Source organism: Aplysia californica, unplaced genomic scaffold, assembly GCF_000002075.1.
Source record: "Aplysia californica isolate F4 #8 unplaced genomic scaffold, AplCal3.0 scaffold01208, whole genome shotgun sequence".
NCBI lineage: Eukaryota > Metazoa > Mollusca > Gastropoda > Aplysiida > Aplysiidae > Aplysia > Aplysia californica.
In genome coordinates, this window is record NW_004798478.1 from 53,166 (window position 1) to 69,600 (window position 16,435).

The 16,435-nt window shown below is 42.6% G+C and overlaps 1 protein-coding gene across 1 annotated transcript; it reads left to right on the top strand.

The window, feature by feature from the left end:
* Positions 1–2,800: 2,800 nt before the first annotated feature.
* LOC101860622 (histone deacetylase complex subunit SAP130-A) lies at positions 2,801–15,974 on the top strand. The gene is made up of 7 exons (XM_005112213.3): positions 2,801–2,949; positions 4,535–4,646; positions 6,320–6,450; positions 6,769–6,903; positions 11,923–12,026; positions 13,383–13,499; positions 14,544–15,974. Exons 1-7 carry the CDS (start codon positions 2,832–2,834, stop codon positions 14,691–14,693), a joined length of 867 nt encoding a protein of 288 aa, XP_005112270.1. The 5' UTR covers positions 2,801–2,831; the 3' UTR covers positions 14,694–15,974.
* The last annotated feature ends 461 nt before the right edge of the window (positions 15,975–16,435 follow it).

The window sequence follows — 16,435 nt, forward strand, 5'->3', positions numbered from 1 at the left end:
GTGACTTTCAAGATCTACGCTTATCCAGTTCCCCGTCCCCTTTACCTGTCGAAAATTCGAAAAATCATAGCTTTCCTTCTCTGACCAAGTTTTCTTGCCTCTGTCGTTACGCACCATTAATTTGTGACCTCATAAATTAAAATTCAGTCTGTCTCGCAAACATTGGAATAGAGAAAACTGCTGTAATGGTTAGGGAAGAGTTCACAGCTCGATGTGATCGCGTGTGGAGGGAAGTGATGTAAGTTTAGGAGGAGAGCTCGGGTGCCAGTGCGCTGTTTGGGGAAAACAAACGCGTCGGACAGTTCACACATCAGTGTGATCCCGTCTGGGGCAAACTTTGTACCGCCTCATCGAGTTTTATAACGCGCTTATGGGATCACATTCACGAGAGTGGCTCATCTTTGACGCTACAGGCAGTTAATTGATCTCAACTTCCACTCTTGTTTGATCGGCTGTGCCCGCTCGTGTGTTTTGTTCCGTAAATTATGATCAGAAATGCGGAATCTTAGCCGAATGTAGACCTTCAGAGTGGATCAGAGCGGGATCTTAGGGGTGACTTTTGTATAGTAAAAATTCTGTTTTCTTAAAACAGTGGGATCTTAAGCGAACCGGGATGGTAAGCGGCAGGATCTTAGGCGGAGACTACTGTAAAAATAATATTAATAATAATTGCATTTATATAGCGCATAACCACACTCTACAGCATGTTCTGTGGGGACTTTACAACAGTTATGACCCAGCACATTGTAGAATGCTCAGAAATATTCTTGGTTTCCCGGGAAGCACACAGTGCAAGCTGCGGATAGCACGCGCTCAGACACTGACAAGATCTTTCACTGTCTATAGCCAGCTGCCCATTTCACCTGGGTTAAGTGAGAAATTGAGTAAAGTGCTTTTCCCGAAGACACAAAACATGGCCCCTGATGGAATTCAAACCCATGACCTTATGGTTACTAGTCTGAGAGCCTATCCACAAGACCACCGACACCTCTACGTGTCAGACACAACAAGATCCTTTTTTTTTCTTCTCTTTCTCACCAAAAAAAGATCATTTTTAAAATCAAGCGAAACACTACCATAATATTACAAAATCTTTCCCTGTTTATGGCCGAGTGCCCATTCACACTGTCTCCGCGGGTGATCAGCAAGTGCTCTGGTGTGGTTTGCTCCTTCTTTCTTATTGTCGTGATCTCTCTTTTTTTGTGTTTGTGTGTGTACCGCCTCTAATCTTCAGCACTTATATGACAGTACTGTGTTGCAAGTGCTGTAAAACTCTTACGTGGGTGGTTGGCGAGTGCTCTGGTGTGGTTTGCTCCTTCTTTCCTATCAAACAACTATTGTCTTTATCTTATCTTTCCTCCTTTTTTGTGTATCAAACACCTATCGTCCTTATCTTTCCTCCTCCTTTTTTGTGTGTGTTACTCTCTTGTAACATCCATTCTTCGGCTCTAATATGACCTTATTGTGTTGCAAGTGCTGTAATACGCTGACTAAAACTTAAAAAAATCTCAACTGTAATTGTAATGTGCCTTGTTGCTTCTCCCCCCCCCCCCCCCCCCAGGGCAGTGCTACTGACAAGTGTCTTAAGGCCATTCCCAAAGGGGGGATGTTAACATGTTCTTATTCACAGTAGAATTGTAAATGGGCTGATTTATTAGTGTCATGTTCATACTGTGCCGGAACATTGGGGGGGGGGGGGCTGCTGCTGCTTCTATTTCTTTCCTCATCCTTACTATCGTCATTTTACCTCTACTTCTTTTGTATGTTTATCATTCTCTTGTGACCTGCTGTTTCCGGAGTGCCTTGATAGTAGAAGCAGACTTTGTGCTGTTGAAGCTAGAGAGGTGAGCTGAGTAAGCCCGATCCCCGTTTGGACTTCACCCCTTGGTGCTCATATGACCTTATGCTGTTGCAAGCGCCGTAAAACCTTACTAAAACAACAAACGAACATTCTGAGAGATGATGATAAAAACTCACATTAGCTTGTTGCGATGTAGAACAGCTAAAACTTAATTTTTTGAGATTTGAATGCAAATGGTGATCGGGGATTCTGTTGAAACGGGATGCAGTTTTTCTATTTTTTCCTGTTATTTTTATCAGAAGAACAGTGATTATGTTAAATATTTGTTTTCTGTTTAACTCATATTAGTTGTGTTTATTTACGGTCTTTTATTTGCAAATGCAACTTTGTAAATACGATGGTTGTAGGGCGCCACTAGAAAGTCCTACTTCTTTACTTTCTCTCTATTGTTTCTGTCTGTCTGTCTGTCTTACTCTTTTCTCGCATTAAATGACTATAATTATTTTGTCGAATTGTTTCTCTTTACTCAAACCAACCAACAAACTTTCTAAATTTTCAGGTATTCTTAAACAAAATGCTAGTGGTTCACCCTGTAGAAAGTCTATTTGACACAATTTTGCTTTCAACAATACTTCCATGGGGTTTTTTGTAGGACATTTAGAATTTGAATTTCAACCAAATATATATTTTTTGAGCTTGTAGTCAATAACACAAATTAACAAATATAAAAAAAACAGCAACAGAAATATAATTTGGGGGTCAAGTACATCTGAACAGCTGGCAAACGTGCTGTGGGTGGTTGGTGGGTGCTCTAGTTTGATTTGCTCCTTCTTTCCTGTCAAACATCTATCGTCCTTATCTCTCCTGTTCCTTTTTTATGTTATTGTCTTGTAACACATCTATTCTTCGGCACTTATAATACCTTGTGTTGCAAGTGCTGTAAAACTCTTCCTAAAAATAAAAACGTTGTGCTGTTGCGGGTGTAAATCATTAGTAACAATCCTTTCCTCCCTCCAGAAATTTTTCCCCAATGAGCGAGAACAGTCAGTCCTCGACGGACACGGCTCTCTCGTCGAATGACGCCACGACGCCCACACACAACCACAATGAGAAAGGGAAAGGAGAAGGGGACGAGTGTCTGGAAAATGGTACGTCTGGTATGATTGGCATTTTTCAAAAGCTCTAAGGCCTGCTGACAGCGGCTCGGGCACCTTCCATACCTGCCAACCCTACAGAAAAAATCGTTATATTACCGACTTTTTGGTCAAACTGCCGATCCACCGATTTTGAGATATAAGCCACCGACAAGTGCCCCTCATGTCTGCTGTATTGCTGTAAAATTTCAGATCTTTGTGTGTAGTAGGCCTCCACTTTACGTACCAATTTAAAATTACTTCCCATCCATTGATAACACACTAGAGCTGGAAACTAGATCAGGGACCCAACACGCGAGTTGCCTGCACGCAAGAGGCGCGTGATCGCAAGGCGGCATGTGATTGACTGCCTAAAACCAGAGGGTTTTACAGTAATTCAATGTTAAAACTGCTAGAACTAAACAGGTTACTAATGACGTCATTGCGGGTTTTCCCGATACTGCTTTGCTAAGGTGCAGAGGGGTGATCGGCCACAGTTCAAGAAATGTCCCACTTCTTGGAAATGTTTTCCTATAAAGTCCCCCAAAATTTTGAAACAACAAATCCCAATGACTTTTTAATTTATGAATGGATTTTTTAAATTTAAAAACCACAATTCGAAGAATTCATTCTTCTTTCATTAAAGCTGGGTAAAAATTTAATTTTTCATTGTCCTTGCTAATTTTTATTTTTTGTTCTTTGTCAATTTCTACATTTGTTTGAAGTCGCAAACACACTCATGTATGTGTGGGTCAAAATATTGATAAGGGTCCCCAATTAAGTATGCAGCAAGTGGTAATATAGCCTACTACAGATTTTTTAGGTCAACTACAGATTTTTTGACAAAAATTTGTGTCAACTACAGATTTTGGTCCAGGTAATGTTGGCAGGTATGACATTCCTTTATGACGACTTTGACTCAAATTACTTTTCGATAATTGCCGAAAACAGGTCTATTTTACCGGGAGTTCATTCATTAGATGAAGCACTATCAAAATAGGTTTGCTAGTTTCGATTTTATGACCCATTTTATGACGTTTTTGTCATTTTTAGATTTTGCACCAAAAAAAGGCCCAGGTGTAGTGGGTTCCCCCCTCGGAAATAAAGCGTTAAACATATTTTTTGTTGTGTTGTGGACTTATTTTATACTGAATTTTACATTTAAAAAACCTGTATTTCTGTTAGAATTGTCTGTCATGTTTTTAAAAAAAGGGTCTGGGTTTGTTGAGTTGCAGATGATTTAAATTTTACCTACTTCATGTGTTGACAGTTTCCTCAGTGCTTGATGTTTGAGAAAGGGATGTACCCTCTTGGATGTTTCTGGACTTAAAAAGATGTTTCTACCACCATAGTAAGCCTTTTTGTTTCAGGAGGGCTGATTGTCTTGATAAATCCAGAAATCTGTAGTTGTAGAATTAATCGCTCATTGCACCATACAGTATAAAAAATGGTCCTGATATGAGGTGAATTAGACAGCATGATTTGTAAATATTTTAAGTTCCCATGCACGCATTTCCATGTGGCCTGAAAGACTCTGGATGTTTTTTTATTGTTGGTTGGCATCTCTATTTTATTGGGGGGTTTTTTGTTCACTTTCCAGGCCCAACGTCGAGCACTTCTCTCACCAACAACATCCCCGCATCACCCGCTGTCAGCCATACAGGAAGTCTTTCAGAAGCCTCGCCACGGAAACGAGCGAGAAAGCAATTGTTGTAAGTAAGAGGGGAACAGAACCTCGTTTCTGACTGATGATTTCATTCTTTTGTTCAGTGTTGTTATGTTGTGAACCTCGAAGATAAAACTTTCCAACTGCTGCTTTTTCTTTCCTCATCCTCACTATCGTTATTTTTTTCTCATCCTTACTATCGTCATTTCCTCTACTTTTGTATGTTTGTCACTCTCCTGTGAACTGCTATTTCCGGGGTGCCTTAATAGTCAAAGCAGACTTTGTGCTGTTTAGGCTAGAGATGTGAGCAGAGTAAGCCTGATTCCCTGTTTGGTCTTCTGTGGTGACATTCACCCCTTGGCGCTCATGTGACCATATGCAGTTACGAGCCTCGTGAAACTTCTTCTAAAACTGTCCATGATGTGCTTGGTGTTTGCTCCATTCGGGACTTGGTGAAGGGTTGGAGGTGAGGCTGGGCTGGGCTTATAACTTGAGTCTGGAACTGGACAGGCAAATATAATTACTGTCTCTTCTCTTTAACTGTTCAGACCAGGCTTGGAATTTAAAGATTGCTTTATGCTCTGTGCCGTTCCTTCCCTCCATCTCCTGTCTACCTCCCTCTTTTCTCCCCTCTCTCTCCCTGTTTCCCTCTCCTTCTCTTCCTCTCCCTATCTCCCTGTTCCCCTCCTTCCATGAATGAACTGGACAGAGTTGGTGAGAGAGACACCCCCACTGATGAGAACTCACCCAGGTGTAGCCCTGTGGTAAGCAAGTGCTCCCCCCACTTAGCTCTCCCTGTTAGTGAAGGGGCCCGATTGAATGAGAGTGAATTGAGTGAGTTAGCAGAGTTCAGCCAGCACTCAGCCAGCACTCAGCCACAATGGCCCAGCCACCCTGGGACAGGGACATTCACTCGTATGCCAAACCTTTCTTCTGGGACACCGCCAGCTTTACAGACAGCAGAAGACAGGGGACAGGGGAGTATGTGTGACCTTTGGCATTTCCTGGAGTGTGTTGCTGTTTACTTGGGTCATAGTGAGACATGACATCATCATCGTCAAAAGACTAAATGATTATTGTTATTCATATGATGATGTTTACTGTGCAATGTAGCAATGCCCACCGAGCGCGTTTTGTTCTGCCGATTTTTGGCCCCCGCAGCGGGGGTGTTTCGTGGGACGCACTAACGCAAAGGTTGTTGTCTTCAACTCGCTCTCACGCCGCTTCTCGTGAATGGATATGAATGAAACTTGGCAGCCAATCAGAAAAGTGGTCAATCTCGTAGTATGCAGTTTGACAACATTGTACCCATCCAAGAAGTAGTCGAAAACGTTTGCAAAAGTGGTTGATGTGGTGCGCTTATATTTTTCTCTTCGTATTGAAATTTTTCTGTTGCAGTAATGTACAATGTAAGTTTTATGTATGTGTCGACACAGGTTTCATCCCATTCTTGTAAAGCCAAGAAAATTTCGACACAAGGAGTCTAAAGTATTGTCTTATCTCTTAATTTTTGTGTTGCTAAGGGAGGAGTTCTGCAGAGGACAAGGTCCACTGAGCAAACAATACAAGAATTGGTTAGGGTTGTGTGTTGTTGGTCGGCTGGCCCTCTGCGGATCTCCTTCCGTTGCTAAGATGTAATAATGTGTATTATCTTACCTCTGAATTTAAGGTCCTAAGATGTAATTATGTGTTCATGAGATGTAATATTGTTTCCTCCAGACATGCAAATGAAGAGCTTAAAGACAATGTGTCTTCGTCTGATGAGGAGCTGGACAACAGCACGACGCCGCACCGCGGCAGGGAGGAGGCCGTGCGGGAACACAGCAACAAACAGAAGGAAGTCAAAGGAGGTGAGGGGCGCATGGCTGCTGTGGATGATCTATCTCCCTCCCACCTTCCCTCTTTCTCTCTCTCTCTCTCTCTCTCTCTCTCTCTCTCTCTCTCTCTCTCTCTCTCTCTCTCTCTCTCTCTCTCTCTCTCTCTCTCTCTCTCTCTCTCTCTCTCTCTCCCTCTCTCTCTTTCTCTATCTCTCCTCTCTCTCTCTTTCTCTCTCTCAACCCCATTTGAAGTACGCAGGCTCTAGTTGCTTAAAATAGTAACAATTGTTTTTGATATTATTATTATTATTGATAATGATAATAATGCGATTAAAATCGGTTTTCTCCCAGAATTCACAGACGAGGATGGCGTGCGGTGGGTGGCCAACAAACCAAAGCCGACGTACGTCCTCATCCAGCCCGACTGCATCAACAGCAAGACCCGGCACAACCACTTCACCCGCTACTCCGACGTCAAACCCAAAGGTAAAACATTTCTGTCTCTAGCGCGACAGCTCCACCACAGCGGATAAAATACCGTCCAGACCGCTCACTTAGTTTTCCTTCCCCGGTTCCTCCCCGACCATCCTCACCACCCTGCCCGCCCCGCCCGACAGCCCAGCGCGTAGTCATAAATCACTTGTCAGAGGGGTTAATTGGGGTGACCGCAGCGCCACTCCTCCTGTGCCGGGGCAGTAGTAAATATGGCGTTTTAGTGCGAATTGAAAGCCTCCTAACTCTGAAACTATAAATGCTACAAGGCCGATTGAGATTTCATTGTAACGTGCTATGTTTGACCTGTAGGCCAGTATAACTTGTTTTCTTGTAAGTCCGATTATATCAGTTTTACAAGGGATTTAAGTAAGTCTGTGATTTTCAAACTGGCATCTTCAATGTTTAGAACTTTTTCAGTTTGGATTTAGATATTTCAATCCGGCCCCCAACGATTTAAACAGAAATTCATGTATCAACTGTGGTGACAATTTTCATTTACATGTGCAAGTTTCAAATGCACGAAGTTATTCTATGATTTTCTGTGAATTTTTAAAAATACCAACCCACCACTTTGAACATTCATCCTTGCTGTTTTTAGTTTTCTTGCCTCTACTACATCTGAATTTCGTTGTCATTTTTAACAATATTTTTGTCATGGAGTGCCACACTCAACGTGATCATATGGTGGGCATTGTGCTCAAACATCATCGCCTTCTTGAGGAGGCTGCACATGATATAGATGTACAGCTGGTCCATCAATCTATGGAGAATTGCACGCCTGGAATAGGACAAAATGTGCATATCTACGGCAAAAAATGAAAGAGGGCTGGAAAAAACCGAGGAGGACATTCAATTGTTACAGGGCTGTCAGATTTTGTCGGATAATCCACGAGAAGCAGAAAGATTTGAGAGGAAGGGTTTTAGTGTACATGATCAGCTGTCAGAGTTAGAGTTTGAGGAGCTTATTCCAAGGTCAAGTCCTGCCTGCTCTGAATTTGATAACATCCTCAAACAACACAACATCACACCACAGGCCTACCACAGCCGTTCATTTATAGGAAGCCACTGCCATAAATACATCACAGCCCATGTGTACAGACAGCTAGCATCTTTTTTAGCAAAAGGAACAGTTGCATGTACACGAAATCAAAGCATAATAGACACCGCATTAATTGTTCTGAGAGAGAAATTTGTTCACGTAAAAGACACCTTCAAAGATATCCACACAGTAATTGCACATGGAAAGCCAATCACTTTAGAGAGAATACCACATATTCAGTCATGCATCACACGATATATGTCTTTATACAGAAACATATTTGGCAAATAAAAGGTCTTGAGTCGATAGTGCCGTAAAACACGTGCTACTCAATCAAAATCGATCAAAAGAAAAGGTCATCCCCAAACAACACATCCTTGAGAAACACTGCGTTCCTTGGATACAAAAATGTGGGTTTGGAATGGCCTTCCATTGTGAGCAAGGGGGTGAGCTCATTCATGCAACCGTGGCCTAACAGACAAAGAAAAACACGTCAAAACAATCATGCAGTCACAACACGTCCAAACCCACCCTGAGCTACTCTGTCGTGTGAACCACCCATCAAAAGACGAAAGCTTACAGCGGAAAAATGAGATAATTCCTCCAGTCCAGCAATATTGTGTTCTTTTTGTATTTTGTGTTTAGGTTGTGTTTTCATAAGTGTATCGGCAAGAAAAGATCTGTCCTGTAGTTACATGTATCGTGGATATCGCTATGAAAAAACAAGGTCGCAAAGCAAGAGTATTGCAAAAATCAACTTCAAACCTGAATAATTACGGATCCAGAAACTTCGTGCATATGCCCCTTTGTCAGTACAAATTTCATTATGTTCTCAGTCCTGTGTGCAAATTTGATTGAATTCGTTGGGGGCAATCATATTTAAATCGATGTTTATAATTGATTACCCATGACACATTTATCAAATTAAGTCCCCTTTTTGAGAACTTCACAGCTTTTAAGTGTAATGTACCATGTTCTTCCGATTTCTTCATTTTCTTCCTTAATATGTTGAATATTTACGTGGTCTTTATTAAAATATTCATCTTACATTAGCTTTGGCTCACTGTGCTGGTAAACTTTGCAAAAAATACGAGAGCGCTGCCGGTGTTCGGCTGATTAGGGAAATCCCCGGCGGCGCAGGTAAATGACCCCGTGACCTGGGGAAGCGCGGGCGTGCTTGCCTCGCGCCAGCCGAAACTAAATGGGCGCTCTATAACCGCTGTGCCACACAAAGGACTTACTTACTTACTTACTATACCCATTACGTCATCTGGCGTTTAGGGCAGCAACAAAGGATCTCCAGTTCTGTCTGTTTTGGGCCATATTGGTCAGCGTTCCCCACGAATGATTCCAGGACTTCATTTCAGACTCAACTGTGCGTCTCTAGGTCACTTTGGGTCTGCCCCTTTTGCGACGTCCTTCGGGTGTCCAGTGGAGGGCAGTCTTCACAATAGAGTCTGGTTCTCTTCTTAGAACAAAGGAGAAAGAAACGTATTAATTACTCATAAATTAACCCTATCCATACGCCCTGGGGTCATTTTCTTCCCCCCGGGGTTGTATTTTCCTCACATTTTAGAATACTTCTAGTATGAAGATCTCTTTGAAACTTTCAGTATTTCTCAAGAAATAATTTTGGCAGACTGCTATGCAAATCGTACGGATCGGATTAACAAGCAAATTTTCTCTTTGGAAAGTGATGGCACCGAGTTCCCTATGGATAGTAAAACACAACGTATGGATAGGGTTAAAGAATTTTTTGCCTTATTTGTGGAACTTTATGATCTTTTCTTTATTTAGAGGTTGTGTTTGTGTGTGTGTTTGTTTGTTTGCGTATGTTTGTCTTTGTTCTTACTTTTTACTTCAAGTTGTGGGTGGTTGGCGGGTGCTCTGGTGTGGTTTGCTCCTTCTTTCCTATCAAACATCTATCGTCCTTATCTCCCCTTCTTCTTTTTTATGTTTGTTACTCTCCTGTAACACCTCTAATCTTCTGGTGCTCATATGACCATATACAGTTGCGAGTGCCGTAAAACTCTTACTAAAACTAACTTTCTTCAAGTTGCACAATGTTGCATGTATTTTCTTCTTACACTGTTAGATTACTGATCTAGATTTTTCACCCCAGTTCTTTCAAGAAATTATTTGACTGTCCTACGTAGTTTTTCATTTCCTCATGGAGTAATGCCAGGAAAATGTGTAATGTTTAGTTTGTGCTACACAGCGAACGTCCCATAATTGAATTATGTTCCTGAGAAATATTTTAAATGTAAAGATATTAAGACCCTTTTTGACATCGTAGAGCCTAGAAAAATTTTAAGTTATATAAAAGAATTTGGACTATTTAATAGAATATGAAAATATATAGTTATCGTTATCGGTGTGTATATACATACACTGACATTTATATGGTATATACAAATGTAAATAAGCCTTTTCCATAATTACCAAAACATTTTTATAAATGTTTGATCGTCTTTTTAGCATAATGAAAATAGTGTGACCGTGTGCGGTTGCGAGCTCTGAAAGACTCTTACTAAAAACACGTCTGATTTTGTAGCGGTGAAACCTGTTGGCGCTTAAATGACCAAAATTGTGTCGATAGTGCCGTAAAACATCTACCCAATCAATCAATCAATCAATCGTCCCAGAAGTGACCAAAATTTACCGTGCTCAGTTGCTCTAATTCTTCTGTTCAGAGGTTAAGCTCCAAGAGCAGTGTGGATTTGTATAGAGGGAAATAGAAAATACACATTATATTGATACCAAATTTGTGCAGGGTTCAGAGGAAGGGTTACTTGGCCAGTGCCCACCATCTTGCACCGTGTGGGTAGCCGGTTTTTTGTTTTTGAAAAGTTAGCAGCTGTGTGTGTGTGTGTATATATAATATATATATACAGTCAAACCTGCCCTGACGGCCACCTCTATAAGACGGCCACCTGTACAAACGGCCACTTTCCATTTCCCCCCTTGCATTTTTTCTATATAATTTAACTGTGTAAAACGGGCACCTGTCCCGCGGCCGCGGCCACAATATTTTAACACACAACCCCTATCACACTAAACAATAACACCTGTCTTAGACGGCCACCTTAGTGACTCCATTGCGTTTTGTCATAAATTGTGCTTTGGCCCCTGGCGTTGTGGGCGAGCCGTTATAATTCAATCACCTGTCGTTGTTGTTAGGTAGCCCCTCCAACCGATCATGTTGCGTAGGCCCCTCCCACTGTTGACCAATAGGTACCAATTTTCAGCTGCTGGTGAGGGAAGTGTGTGATCCCTCATAACCCATAAGCCCCGCCCAGAACTCATACACAAATCGTAAGTGAGATGAGTGGTCACTGTTTACCCAGTCTGTAACAAAGTAACAATGGGCGTCAACATGAACTTATGACAGAAGCGTCCCTCGTTCTCCGAGTGGTGGCGACCCATGTGTTTGTTTTACCCCAGCACTCAAGTCTTCCTTAAGTCTGATACATTTCGTTTTATTGTCACCCTTGTGCAAAAGCAGCAACAAAATGAAAACTACAAACGAAATACAAAGCAACAAAAGCAACAAAGACAACAACAATGGGTCTACTTTCGATTGGGGACTCAGATGGGAATGTTTTGTTTTCTTCATCTTGATCAGTCCTGCCTAAGACGGCCACCTGTCTTATACGGCCACTTTTCTCCTTGACAATGGGTGTATACACATATATACACATATATAGACACACACACACACAATATATACAATATATACACATATATACACACACACACAATATATATATACACATATATACACACACACACACACAATATATACACATATACACACACACACACACAATATATACACACACACACACACAATATGTACACATATATACACAATATATACAAGTTAATTGCTTCTGTGGAATCTGTTATGAAAGCTCTGGCTGGCCATTCAAGGGGATACTAATTTGTATCTTATGTATTTCTTTTGTCAGATGAGAGGAGACCGACAGTGAATGAGCTTTCCAATCAAAGAGGAATTATGCAGAAAGTGAACGGCTGGAAACTTTATTTCTCAGCCTCGCAGCTGGAGGAGTTGGTGAGTGTCGCAACAATACTGGCAAATTGTCGGCTAGCTGTTCAGATGTACTATGCCTAAAATTTATTTTAAAAAGACATTTCTGTTTCTTCATCAATGGTATCAGTTGCGCGTGTTCAAAAAATATTTAGCAGAAATTCGAATTCTAATTGTAAAGTACAGCAAGGAAATATGCATAATCCTGGTTAAATGGGAATTGCCTTGTTAGTGAGACAACTTCCTGGGCCTTTAGCATATTGTAGTAGGGTGGCCAGTTCCTTTCCACGCAGCCTTTACTTCCCCAACTAGAAGTCAGGTACCCGATAGTGCTGTAAAACATCTACCCAATCAATCAATCAATCAACCAAGTCAGGTACCCATTACTGCTGGGTGAGCAGGAGGGGGGCGAAAAAAATCTTTGTCCAAACCAAGGCTCGAACCCGGACTTTCCGCTTCAGAGCCGAGCGCACTAACCGCTCTGCCACCGCACCCCCATAATGCTGGTACCATTGTTAAAAGAATGAAAAAGTTTTTCTCTCTCTTGTGAAATTACATTTGAACAGCTTGCCAACGATTATTTATTTTTAAGTGAGGGGGATACACACCTGCTCAGCACTCTGATAATTTTGACTAAATTTGCATAGAATCCAATTGTTTTTCTTGAATTCCATTTGTCAGGTTGTATGCAACTTATTGTACCCCCTTACCAGGGCAGTGCTACTGACTAGAGTTGTCTTAAGTCCATTCCCCAAAGGGGGCATATTGACATGTTCTTATACACAATAGAATTGTAAATGGGCTGATTTATCAATGTCATGCTCATAACTGTGCCAAAATAGAAAGGAGGAACTGCTGCTTTTTCTTTCCTCATCAATACTATAGTCATTTTCTTCTACTTCTTTTATTTGTCTCTTTCTTGTGAACTGCTATTTCCGGAGTGCCTTGATTGTCGAAGCAGACTTTGTGCTGTTGAGGCTAGAGAGGTGAACTGAGTAAGCCTGATGTTCCCATAAGAACTTCTCTTTTGGTATCCACCCCTTGGCACTCATATGACCTTATGCAATTGCAAGCACCGTAAAATCCTACTTAAACTAAAACTTATCGTAATTGACATGAAAATATGTTTTTTTCTTCTAAACATAATTTTTTTAGGGATGATTCTGAAGAAATCTTTTTTTTTTGTTTTGGACATGGTATGCTTCTTGTTTTCTACAAACATCTATCGTCCATATTTCTCCTCCATTTTTTGTGTATTTTACTCTCTTGTAACACATCTATTCTTCGGTACTTGTATGACCTTATTGTGTTGCAAGTGTCGTAAAACTCTTCCAAAACTAAACAAAAAGACGACAGCTAACGGCGTGGTTGTGTCGACAGATGGAGGTGGAGAAGGACATGGAGGCCCAGTTTGCCGAGGTCCAGGCAGCGCTGTCCAAACTGCCCAGCCACAAGATCCCCGGTGAGGAGGCCGTCAAAATCCACGAAATGTCTCAGGTCAGTCTCACCCACCCACCCTCTTCTCTTTAACACTTTGCAGTCACACAGCCAGCAGTACAAAATACCCGATCTGGTTACCCAGCCAGGAGAGTGACTGCAACAGACATCTCGGGCCTACTGGAACGGATAATGTTCACTGTTGCATTATTGCGCCAAGTGACCACAACGTGTGAAAAGAAAACAGAGAATATATGTGTAAATGCTTAAGGCCCTCATCGACACAATTTAGATAATTTAAGGGGCGGTCTTCAACCATGCCCTGTCACTCTGTTGTCAGGCCAGCCAGCTGTTCTGAATTTTCTGGGACTTTGAGACTAGGAATTTGAGAGCTTTACCATATTTGTCACCACGTGTTGGAATCAGGCGCTCGTCAATTTTTCTGTTGGCGCTTAAATGACCAAAATTGTGTCGATAGTGCCGTAGAACATCTACTCAATCAATCGTCAATTTTTCGGCATGTGGAGTTATTGGTACCATCTGAAAGCTGGTTTATTTGCCTTGATTCCTATGTAATAACTCAAGATATTTGTGATTGAAGTAATTGAGGCAGCCTGAAAATACTCCATGAAAACAGAAAATGATATATTTTGTGCTTTTGACTCCTTGAATGTGTTAGGTTATAGGGCTTTGTTTTCCCTGGAAACGCAGGATTTTGCGACATTCTCAAAAAATCACCCAACAATAACCGTTGCATATTTGGCTGTGTAATTTCAAACAAAGCAAGATAATCATGTCCATGAAGAAAATAGACGTTATGTGGTAGCTCTCAGAGATTGAAATTTTGTAGCCGTTTGGGGTCAGAGGTGACTATTTCGTAGCTGTCAGAGGTGACTGTTTTGTAGCTGTCAGAGGTGACTATTTCGTAGCTGTCAGAGGTGACTGTTTCGTAGCTGTCAGAGGTGACTATTTCGTAGCTGTCAGAGGTGACTATTTCGTAGCTGTCAGAGGTGACTATTTCGTAGCTGCCAGAGGTCAGAGGTGACTGTTTCGTAGCTGCCAGAGGTCAGAGGTGACTGTTGTTTCTCTCCCCTCCTCCCACAGGCCAACATCCAGCGCTGCCAGCTGATCCAGAACCAGCTGACGGAGGCTCGCCTCTCCATGATCAAGACGCTGGAGCACAAGCCGCGCATACAGGAGATTGTCAACAAGCACATGAGCAAACGACCCATCAAGAAGAAGGAGAGGACATAACCCCGCCTCCCGGCCACACACACACACAGACCCACATCCTCCCCCGCCCCGCCACTCCCTCCTCTTTTCACCGGCCCCGCCCCCGCCACTACGCCGCCCTTCCTTCCACTCCCTCATATTTCCGCCACCCTTCCACAACCACACCCCCCACTTTCCTGTCACCGTGATGCCGTACTTCCATCTCTTCCACCTCGCCACTCCCCACTTTCTAGTCTCCCCTCCACACCCCCACTCTCCTGTCTCACCAACCTCACCCCGTTCCAGCTAAGAGGGCGTGGCTAGTCGTGTGATGTCGACAGGTCCCGCCCCTCGTCAGGATGCGGTGTGTCCTTTGCTGCTTCTTCTTTGCAGCACGGATGAAAAGGAAAAGGATGAGTTCGGATCTTCTTTGTGGCACGGATGAAAGGGATAATGGACAAGAGGGAGTGGCCCCCGAGTGTGAGGAATGGATGGTGTTTACCTCCCCTCCGGAGGTCGGTCGTTGTCTCGTGTGGACGGCCTGATCAACGCTTCTCTCCTGTCCTCCATCCATCCTCTACAACTTCCTCTTCCAAAAGGGAAAAAAAAAACCCTCTCTGGCTTTGTGGTGAAACAGAAAGTGTATGTTTGTTCACTGAATGTAGGTTTGGGTGTTACACATGTGTGTGTGTGTGTGTTTGTATACGGTGTGTGTGTGCGCTTGTTGTTAATGGTTGTATGTGTAATTTTGCTTTTCACTGATAACCGGTGCCTGTGTGTGTGTGTGTTGGTGCGTGAATGTGTGTGTGTGTTGGTGCGTGCGTGTGCGCTGGTAAGGCTCTACGCTGTTTTGCGCAGAAGTGAGTTTGAATCTAGTTGAGTGTGTAACGACGTGGGTGTGTTGATAGATGAGTATATTACGTTGTGTATATAATGAAAGTGTGTGTATAGACGAATGTGTAATTATGGTGGAGTGAGTAAAGAGTGAGTATTGATAATGATTGTGTATAGACAAGTGTGTAATGATGCTAGAGTGTCCATAGGCGGGCGCGTGTTATGAATGGCGTTGGTGCATGCGTGCTTGTGTGCGTGCCTGTGTGTGTGCGCGTGTGTGTGCGCGTGCCTGTGTGTGTGCGCGTGTTGGAGTGTGCCCCTGTACCCCTCATTCCTCTCCCTGCCAATAGGTGCACACATGACAGCAATGCAATGTTTATGCAATTTTTAACTTTGAGTATTTTAAGAAAGTCTGATGTATCTTCCTTTGTTCACTTCAATAAGAGCAAAGACGGTGAGTTATGATGATAAAAGTCGGCATTCTCTGAATCTCAGCTGGGTTTTTTTTATTGTGAGACGACGGCACGGGAATGACTGAGCTGTGTGTGTTTTCTCAACAACCGTCGTGTGTGGGAGCTTGGTCCCGACACCGCCACACGAAATAGTTTAGGGGGAAAAGCTGAGGCAAGCTGTTTGATTTGCCCTCCTTGACAGACACGACTAGCAATTTTCTCATTGATATTAAAAGACTACCGACCGGGACAGCGTTTGTTTGTGTCTGTGATGGGTCGATCAAGGCGTGAAACACGGACAATTTTATCCAAGTGGTGGAGAGTCAGGAGGGTTCTCGTCAAAAATGTTGTGTGGGACAGGACTGTCCTTTTATCTTCTGCCCCCCCCATCCCCGGGTTGGTTGGTTGGACTCTAGCATTTATCATAGGATGCAGAACTATGTACCCTGAGTAGGGTACAGGAAAACCCTGAGTAGGGTACAACAACTGAATGTTCAG

Excerpts from the sequence above, each read along its gene's own strand:
- LOC101860622 (XM_005112213.3), top strand. The coding sequence starts at position 2,832 with ATGAGCGAGAACAGTCAGTCCTCGACGGACACGGCTCTCTCGTCGAAT. Across the intron at positions 2,950-4,534 it reads GGACGAGTGTCTGGAAAATG|GCCCAACGTCGAGCACTTCT; the intron begins GTACGTCTGGTA and ends TTCACTTTCCAG. Across the intron at positions 13,500-14,543 it reads AAATCCACGAAATGTCTCAG|GCCAACATCCAGCGCTGCCA; the intron begins GTCAGTCTCACC and ends CTCCTCCCACAG.